Source organism: Malaclemys terrapin, chromosome 4, assembly GCF_027887155.1.
Source record: "Malaclemys terrapin pileata isolate rMalTer1 chromosome 4, rMalTer1.hap1, whole genome shotgun sequence".
In the NCBI taxonomy this organism is placed as follows: Eukaryota; Metazoa; Chordata; order Testudines; family Emydidae; genus Malaclemys; species Malaclemys terrapin.
This window is the reverse complement of record NC_071508.1, coordinates 6,821,768-6,831,462: the sequence shown is the minus strand read 5'-3', so window position 1 is coordinate 6,831,462 and position 9,695 is coordinate 6,821,768. Positions and strand designations below refer to the sequence as shown.

The 9,695-nt window shown below is 53.9% G+C and overlaps 1 protein-coding gene across 1 annotated transcript; it reads right to left on the bottom strand.

Annotated features, from left to right (window-relative positions):
• Positions 1 to 216: 216 nt before the first annotated feature.
• Positions 217 to 9,281, bottom strand: LOC128836789 (lectin-like). Its single transcript, XM_054027382.1, has 6 exons — positions 9,095 to 9,281; positions 7,012 to 7,130; positions 3,885 to 4,031; positions 2,709 to 2,823; positions 1,679 to 1,751; positions 217 to 1,031 (listed from the first exon to the last, which is right to left on the bottom strand). Exons 1-6 carry the CDS (start codon positions 9,141 to 9,143, stop codon positions 1,010 to 1,012), a joined length of 525 nt encoding a protein of 174 aa, XP_053883357.1. The 5' UTR covers positions 9,144 to 9,281; the 3' UTR covers positions 217 to 1,009.
• Between the last annotated feature and the right edge of the window lie 414 nt (positions 9,282 to 9,695).

Genomic DNA, 9,695 nt, shown 5'->3' with positions numbered 1-9,695 from the left:
ACACCTTTCCCCACAAGTTGCTGCCCTTACCGCCCCCAGCTCATTTTGGGGGTTCAAAACATCAATCATTCAGGAGCAGAACTGAGCCTTACAGACTCCACATTGTCATGGGCATTATTATTTATTAGGTGTATTCTTTATAGGGTAGCACCTGAGCGCCCCAATCATGGACCAGGCCCCACTGTGCCAGGCGCTGCACAATGACTACTACATTCGTTCTCTGGGCGAGCAGCTTTTTTATTGATCATTTTGTTTTGGCCCAGAACATTTGTAGGAATGAGCAGGTACATGTATAAAGCAGGAGGGAGAGGAGGCAGAAAGAGAAGCAGGGATCAGAGCAGGGAGCTCCCTAAGCAGATTTGCATGAGCAGAATCGCTGAATGATGCCATGCCAGTGAGAGCGCAGTGGCTCTGGAGTCCAAACAGACTGTGACCTTTGTTCCCCCGGCCTCCGGCCTGCTGCGGGTTCGCACTGGAAAGTGGCTCCCAGCACGAGACGCCACCTGGGACCGAGGGGGAATACAGGCGGGTGACACTTTTCAGACCTGCCCCTTTTCTGGTGAAAAATGCAGGTTTGGTGAAACCGAATCACTTGGTGAATTGTTTTGGCTTCACTGACGTGTATCGGCCAAAACTAAAAACCAACCCAGAAAAATCTAAACCTTTAGCGTCTTTGGTCTGAAACTACTTTTCCTTTTGAAATGGCCTTTAGTCTGATTAAAAACAAACAGAGTTTTAAAATGGTCACAATCAAAACAAAATTTTTGTTTGGTGCAAAATTATTCCCCCCCTTCTGCATTTGCAGAATATTTTTTTAAACATTTTTTTCCCTCCCAATTTTTCGGAATTCCCAGCAAACCCCCAAACCTGTTATTTGCCCAGTTCTATCCAGGACACAAAAGACGGGATAAGGACACAGCAGTAAATGGTTCCAGATCTGAAGCTACAGCACAGGAAGTTGACGCAGCCTCCACTGCAGGATACAGGCGGCATCTTCCACCACGTCCTGTTACCAGGATTGGTCCCTGAAGCTGCGGGAACAGGCATTGCCCATGCAAAAGAGGAAGAGAAACAGCTGTTGGTTGTGGTGCCCAGATGTGGATGGGACCTTTTCTCTCTCGGGGCGCCAGTTCTGATCTGGCCCTAGGGCGGGGCACTAGCTGGCCCAGGGGATGCGACATGGGGCCTTTGCCCTGTAGGGGGTGCTAGCTCCAATGTGGCCCCAGGGAAGTGGTCCTGGTGGGTTTAGGGGGTCAGGGAAGGGGATACGGGGCCTTTCCCATCTAAGGCTCTAGTGCCAGTATGGCCAGTTTCAGGTCAGCAGTAACTAAAGGTGCTCCTATGGATCTCAGCCTGGGAGGAAGGTGCCCGTCTCACAGGAGTCACCCACCCATGGGCCAGAGGAGCCCTGGAGACTAAGCTCCCCAGAGCCGTCTCTTCCCGAGCAGGCGGTGTGCAGGCAGGACGCTGCCATCGCTGTATGTGGCGCTCACTGGGACAGAGACTGTGTCTTCCTACGTGTTCATACAGTGGCTGGCCCAGTCTGAGCACAACTGCCATATAAACAACAACAGGGCCCCGTGGGTGTCCGAACAGTCACCGGGACACCGTCAGCCACTGCTAGAGTTCGCCTGTCCGGAGAATAGCCCGCCCTGGTGGGAGCGAAGCTGGATGGTACCTGTTCCGCAGGGTGTATTTGCAAACGAACGGGAAAGACCAGCTGGGGCCATAGTCGTTCCAGGTGACGAAGCCTAAAAGAGACGGAGTCAGAAGGAATCAGCCCAGGAACAAACCGCCCGCTGGCAGGAACGGGCACTTCCAGGACTAGGAAAGTCATCTGCATGTGAGAGCTAATGTGAGCTCTCTACCTGTGCTGGCATCTGTACAGTCTAGATTGGGGTGATAGATAGATAGATAGATAGATAGATAGATAGAGGGGGTGTATGGGGATAGATAGATAGATAGATAGATAGAGGGGGTGTATGGGGATAGATAGATAGATAGATAGATAGATAGATAGAGGGGGTGTATGGGGATAGATAGATAGATACTGGAAAACACTAGTGGGAACTTAGATGAGGCATGAAAAGAAAGGCTGAGTGCAATATTGCCCTGGTTCATTGCCGCCTTGCATCTTGGGTCATCAGTTTCTCCGGTGCAAATTGGGTGTAAAGCTCTCTTTGCACCCACGTAGCTCTGGTAGACCTGACAGCACATGGGGCAGGCCGGAGCTGCTCCCAGCCCGAGGGGATCACACACTGTTCCATTTGTGGAGTTCACTTTGAAAGTGGGTCATAATGGACACTGGAGTTGTCCGTCCTCTGGCACTGATCGGGGTGTATTGGGGAGGGCTCTCCCCAGGAAACTGGCCAGCCAGGGAGGGCTTTTGTTTGGATTGGGCTGGTTTTGGGGGGGAGGGAGGCTGGGGTTGTCTTCCTCCGAAGCATTTGGCGTAAGCCATAGGCAGAGGCAGAGGTAGGTAGGTCAGTGGACCGAGCTGTTAGGGCAGGGGCAGGGGACCAAACCAGACAGCTCAATGATTTGATCGGATGGTGCAGCCAACCAGCAGGAACTGAATCTGGGCAATGTTCTTCTGGCGAGAGACAGGGGGTCGAGATAATGAGCCAGCCCTGACCAAACCGAGCCACCAAGCATCTGCCCCGCCCCCCCCCCCGCCCCAACACACAGCCCCGGGACAAAGCTCCCACCGTTTTCCAGGGTCCAAGAGCCCAGGTAGTTTTCTCCCGGGAGACCATCGGGCTGGTCTGCAGGAAATGTCTGGAAATTGTATTTGGAACCATCCGTCCACATGAAAGACCCCTCCTAGAGAAAGGGTGACGGTGTTAGTGACTGAACCGGGGGGCAGGAGCGCTGCGGGGAGAGGAGATGGAGCAATAGCCACTAAGGGATCAGCACTGTCTCTAACCCCTAATATCCCAGCTGTGGAGGCCTCTTCCTCACTGCAGCCCTCTCCAGCACTGACAGCGTCAGCCTCACACCACCCCAGGGAGTGGGGAAGGGTCCGCCCCATGTTACAGACAGGGAAACTCAGCACAGGGTAGATTAAGTGACTGCGCCGAGGTCACACAGGGAGACAGTGGCAGACCCAGGAACTGAACCCAGGACTCCCAAGTCCCCATGTGCTGCCCTAAGCGCTGGGCCATCCTTCTGTCTGTGGGGCTGGCAGAGTGAGCAGCGCGACCTGGCTTGGAATCAGCTCTGTCATAACCCTCACCCACAGCCCTAAGCTGGCACCGCGTTCACCTTCGCGTGCCAGTGTCACCTCCACTTTGGGATCGCACCAGCCTCCACCAGATCCCAGCACATCTTCCCCACTTGCAGCAGCCACGCCACACCCAGCCCCAGCTCTCCCCAAGCTCAGACCTGGTTCTTGGAGAGTGAACGTCAGCTGGAGTGTGGAGGTGACAAAACAGCTGTAGTTTCCACTGCACCTTTTCTACGCCCTGTATCCCAGCATGCTTTGCAGCTGAGGGACAGTAACACCTACCTCTTCTCTAGCACTTTTCATTAGTAGAGCTCCCAACACTTCACAAAGCAGGTCAGTAGCGTTACCCAAATTTTACAGATGGGGAAACTGAGGCACTAGGGAGGCTGGGACTTGCCTAAAGCCACCCCAGCAGCAAAGCCAGGAATAGAACTGAGGACTCCTGGGGCCTAATCCAGGCAAACACTCTTTGCTCTACATCAGATTGAAATAACAAGCCCCCAATGTAAGACGCAGGGAGCCAAATTCTGCCCTCAACCCCACGATGTCCCCCTGGTACAAGTGGAAATGCCAGTCTGACCCTCCATCCCTGGTGATTGCTCTGCAGGTGCAGTTGCTCTGATTGCGGGTTGTGCCAGACGGGTGAGGCAGGAGCTACCTTGAAAGTGTCATGTGCACCGATCCAGTAGGCCTGCCCTTTAGTGTAATCCAGGGGCTTGCCCATCAGGTGAAAGATGAAGTCATTTTCCTCTGCGCTGTGGATGGAGGCCAGATGGGAATTCTTGCCGTAGCTTTGACACGCCACCTGAAAAGGCACCGCAAGGACAAATCACACGAGGCTGCAACCAGCGCGCCTGACCCAAAACGCTTAGATATCAATGGAAAAACGCCTGTTGACATCAGTGGGTCAGGGCCCTAGAGAAGTGGGGTGGTCTGGTCGTTGAGGCAGTGGGCTAGCCCTCAAGAGCGATGGACTGAATTCCCAGTTCTGCCACAGACTCACCAGGTGGCCTTGGGCAAGTCTCTTAGCGTCTCATACCTTGGTTTCCCCCACAGGGAGGGGACTAGTCCATTTGCTGCAGGGACAAAAGCACCCCTCCCGTGGCTGTAGTAAGTGTCTACGCTAGAGCAGCACAGCTGCAGTTGTGCCATTATAGCATGTGCCAGAATGGGGGGGGGGGCAAGGGGATATGCCCCCCCCACTTTTAAAAGTGAGGGAAGAGGCGATGTGGAGGTGTGGCCTAGTGGGGGAAGGGGCAGCACAGAGGTGGGGTCTCTGGCGAAGGGGCAGTGTGAGGGGCGGGGCCATGATTCAGGCACCTGTCCCCGCCCCCCCTTTTAGAGAGCTTCCGCTGCTCCTGGTGTAGACACAACCTGAGAGTGTCAACATTTGAAAAGTCTGTTGGGAGGACAGGCAGAGCTCAGGGCAGGGGCTGTGTTATGCCAGAAGGTGTTAATGGCTGCCATCCACCAACAATGAGAGAGGTGGTTGTAGCTACCTGCTCTGCTAACCAGATGGCAAAAACCGGACCGGCGTCCTCCATTTCCCCCTTTTTGTTTTTTCTGATTTCTCCCCAGATCAATAGAACTCTGGGCATCGATGCCTAGAAGGTTCCCTGACGTTTTGGAACAGATGGCATGCGACGGACGTTCAAGTGTTATCACCTGACCGACAGACACACCCACAGAGAAATGCCCTCGAGCTGAGTATAAGCTTATGGATACAGAGATCTCGGTGGGAGGGCAATAATGGCCATCAGAGGAATATTTAGAGGAGGGGAACAGAGGCCATCTGGAAGGCTGGGAAATTCCCCCAGACTTGTTCGTGTGGCAGAGGAGGGATTCCAACATTCTCCCTGGCAGGAGTCACACCAGGTGCTCAAGGGGCAGATTCACTCGGATGGCTCAGGATTTAATGGGAGACGTCAGTGGACCCCTTTGAACAGACGCTGCATAGGAGCCCACTCCACCGATAGTGTCACTGATCTCAAGGGAACCACGTACAGCTGGCCAGAATCCAGCCCTTAGTAATGTGCCCTCCAGAGCATTTCCTGTCCCCTGCCTCTCTCCCTGCTCAGCAAATATGCCCAGCTGTTAATAGTCCCTAGCTCTTGTAAAGTGCTTCTCACCAGCTGATCTGGGCCAGAGCGCTGGGCGACAGCGGCTGTACCAGCACTCTGACCCCTGGAGCACCAATTAAAGCGGAGGGGCGAAGCTGGGCCTACGTGACAGATCAGAGGTGGGCTGCAGACGGCTACGGGGCTAATGAGGCCCAGGAAGGAAGTGCCAGGGGAGAGTGTCTGCGCTGTAATCGAAGACCTGCAGCATGGCCGTGGCTGGCCCAGCTCAGCTCACTTGGACTCCCGGGGCTCCGGCTCCGGGGCTATAAATGGCAGTGTCGACATTCAGGCTCCACCAGCCGTCCAGCTCTGAAACTCCGCGAAGCCCGAAGAGCGACACAGCTATTTTTAGCCCCACGAGCCCGAGTCAGCTGAGCTGGGCTCAGCGACACAGTGCAGTGGGGTTTTTAATCGCAGTGTAGACGTACCCTCAGCATTAGTCCAGGGAGAGATCTCTGAGGGAGAGCGCTCCTCCCTGTCCAGTGCTTGCTCTAAGGGGCTGAGGGTTATGTGCTATTGCAGATAAAGTGCTGCACTATGCCAAACAGCTGAGGAGGGAACATTGTAAATCAGGGGTCTCCAACCTTTTTACACTCAAGATCACGCTTTGAATTTAAGATCAACCCAGGATTTACCCCACCCCTTCCCTGAGGCCCCATCCTGCTCACTCCATTCCTCCCTCCCTCTGGGCTGGGGCAGGGGGTTGGGGTGGAGTGCAGGAGGGGTGCAGGCTCTGGACGGGCTGAGGGGTTCAGAGTGTGGGAGGGGGCTCCAGGCTGAGCCTGGGGCAGGGAGTTGGGATGCACGAGGGGGTGCAGGGGATTGGGGTGTGGGAGGGGGGGAGGGGTGCGGGCTCTGGGAGGGAGTTTGGGTGCAGGAGGGGCTCTGGCCGGGGGGAAGGGGGTTGGGTTGTAGGAGGGGGTACAAGGTACAGGCTCCGTCCAGGAGGCACTTACCACAGACGGCTCCCGGTAGGTGGTGCAGCAGGGCTCAGGCAGGCTGCCTGCCCGCCATGGCCCCACACCACTCCTGGAAGTGTCTGGCTGCTGGCACGTCTCTTTGTGCCCCTTTGGGGGAGGGGGGCAGCGGGTCTCTGTGCACTGTCCATGACCACAAGCGCCACCCCCACAGCTCCCATTGGCTGGTTCCTGCAAGGACAGTGCTGGGGGTGGCACAGCACGTGGAGCCGCCTTCTCTCCCTCCCCCAGGGGCCACAATGATGTGCCAGCAGCCAGCTGCTACTGGGAGCAGTGTGGGACCATGGCAGGCAGGCAGCCTGCCTAAGCCCCACTGCACCGCAGGATTTTTAGCGGCCCAGAGATTGTGATGGACTGGCAGAGACTCCAGGATCGACCAGTCGATCACAATCGATGGCTTGGTGATCACTGCTGTAAATCAACTACACGTGGTGTTCCCAAGCAGAGCGTCTCCAAGTGCTCTGTGCGCTCAGAGAAAGATAGGAGCAGAGGCCATGCACTGTTACAAGATCTCAAAGCAGTTTACGAAGTCAGTATCTTTATGTTTTACAGATTGGGAAACTGAGGCACGGCGAGGGGAGTGACTTGCCCTAGGTCACTCAGCAAACCAGTGCTGGGAATAGAATCCAGCTCTCCTATGTCCCAGGCTGGGGCTCTTACCACTATACCATCCTGCATTCAGACTTGCCTCAGCTTCAGGCCATTTCATCGGTTCCTTCACAGCCTTATAGCAGGAGTCTTGATACTGCACCCAGCCCTCGAAACAAAAGCCGCGGGCGCAGAGACAGTTCTCCTGGGAGCAGGCACCTGGTGTCAAGATCGGGAACCATGAGTGCAATGAGATGCAAGAGAGAATAAAACATCAGTGCAACATGTTTCATGCATTGGTCCCAAAGGCAGGTAAGTATTATACCAATTGCTCATTGCAGGAGAAAGCAGTGACATGGAATCTGAGTAGTTTCTTAGTGCACCTTGTTCATTTACATTTTATGCACCAGTCCTGGAACAGAGGTGGTCACAAACAGCACACATTCAAGCCCCTCTGTTAGTGATCTCAGCCCATGCATCAGTGCCAGGTTCCCAGGGAGCAACAAATCCTCCTGCCCTTGGCAACAGTTGCCCCCCCCCAAAATAAATTGGATTACAAAACTAACAAGACTATGTCTGCCAAGACTGTACTCTGGCTCACATGCTAAGATTGTGTGTAACAGCACCATCTGGTGGCACCACCATAGCAGTATCAATACCCTCATGCAGGGAGAAGAGTGATCTAGGGGTTGCTATAATTGTTAATGATTTTCACTGATTGCTTCATTTATCAATAGTGGTTTTTCATACACAATAATTATTAATACAGCAGCAGCATTTTGCTTGGTGCTTTACAATGAATGAAAAAGAAGGGGTCCCTTGCTTAAAAGCGACATGGGACAAACATAAACGGTGGTGACTGACAAGATTCATAGCTGTCAAGGCCAGAAGAGACCATGGTGATATCTAGTGTTACAACCTGGATAATACAGGCCAGAGAACTGCCCCCAAATAATTCCTACAGCAGATCTCTCGGGAAGCATCCAATCTTGATTTTGAAATGGCCAGTGATGAAGAATCCATCATGACCCAAGGAAGAAGGGAATGGAGAAGAGTTTACGGTGAGAGGAAATTAAAATAATATGAACCACATTATTTAGAGCTAACTTGTGGCCGTGAAGAGCTGTGCTGCCCAGCAAGCAGAGTGGGACCTGAATCCGTCGGCACACTGCTTCCCCCTTTTGCTCCAGAAGGGGGTGCTGAACCTGGGCCAGCCCTGGCTCTGTGGCAGATTAATCCCACTGGTGCTTTTATTATTATGATCAATTATATTACGGGAGTATCAGAGGGGTAGCCGTGTTAGTCTGGATCTGTAAAAAGCAACAAAGAGTCCCGTGCCACCTTATAGACTAACAGACGTATTGGAGTATAAGCTTTCGTGGGTGAATACCCACTTTATGCCTCTGACGAAGTGGGTACTCACCCATGAAAGCTTATGCTCCAATACGTCTGTTAGTCTATAAGGTGCCACAGGACTCTTTGTTGTATATTACAGGAGCGGCTCGGAGCCCTCTTCATGGACCAAGACCCCGTTGCGCTAGGCCCTGTACAAAGAACAAGCAGACAGCCCTGCCCCAAAAGCTTACAACCTAGGCCAAGAGCTGGTTGCAGCCGTACGGAGGAGTGCAAGGAAATAATGCGACCATATTAGTCAACAGGTTGGGCAGGGGTCTCAGCATGCCAGCGGCATGACTGATATCAAGTTTTTGTAGCTGTCATGGCAGGGGAGAATTTTGAAGGCGGACAAGGAGGCGGTTTTGTGGATGTTTACGGGGAGTTCCTCCCAAGCATAAAGTGAGGAGTTCGGATGACTTTGGAGAACAGGGGAAACTCTGGGTGCATAGGAAGAGGCAGAGGTACATGGAAAAGGTCAGGGTGAGAGGCGGGAGGAAGAGGAGAAGACAGGGAGCCAGACTCCCTCTGCTTCACCTTCTACCTCTCAAGCCTGGGGTGAGTGAAGTGTTCAGACTCCATGGGCCTCCCAGTCCTGGGACTCTGCCAAAATCCAGCACGGGGAAGCAATGGGTGCTGAGCCGGCAGGAGGGGCGCACGGTGAAGACACCTCTCTGCCAGGACCAGGGCTCCCCACTGATTCCACGAGGCCATCGCTGTGGGGTGGTGGTGCCCACACAACAGTGTGATTGGGCTGGGGGTTAGCAGCAGGGAAGGATAACGCAACTCACCCCAGGCAATGAAGTTGAGCACGAGGTAGAGGGATGTCCTGGGATCCATCTCTGGTGAGGATGGGGGTCAGCAGGCAAATCCTAAATCCCCGCTGGCTAGCACAGACTCCTCTCAGGTTGGGCTTTCAGGCTTTGCTCACGGTGGAACACAAGTGGATGCAGGAAATTTTGTATCAGTCCTCTGCACTGCAGTGACTCATCATAGGAAATGCTGCTCCTCTGAATTTCCTCTATGGTCCTGCTGTGTCCCTTCTGGCTCCAGCAGCCTGGTTTAACCCTTTCTCCACGCGGAGGCCAGTGGAGTAAGCCCTGCAGCTGCTCACTTTATTGTGGTGGGCAAATGTACAGTTGGGAACTGGCCGGCATGGGAGAGAGAAGGCCCAAGGAAATCTCCCTGGGACCTGATGAATAGTCATCCTACATCCTGCAATTCCTTTCTTTGCCATTACGGGAGGGCAGAGTGGCTGTACAGGTGGAAAAGAGAGAAAGCGGAAGCCTGGCAGTGGAAAATTCAGCTCTTAAATGTGTGCAAATGGACCATGCCCACTGGAATGCGTCCCCCTCTCCCCCCACCAGCCCAGTCTACTTGTAGCTAGGGAGA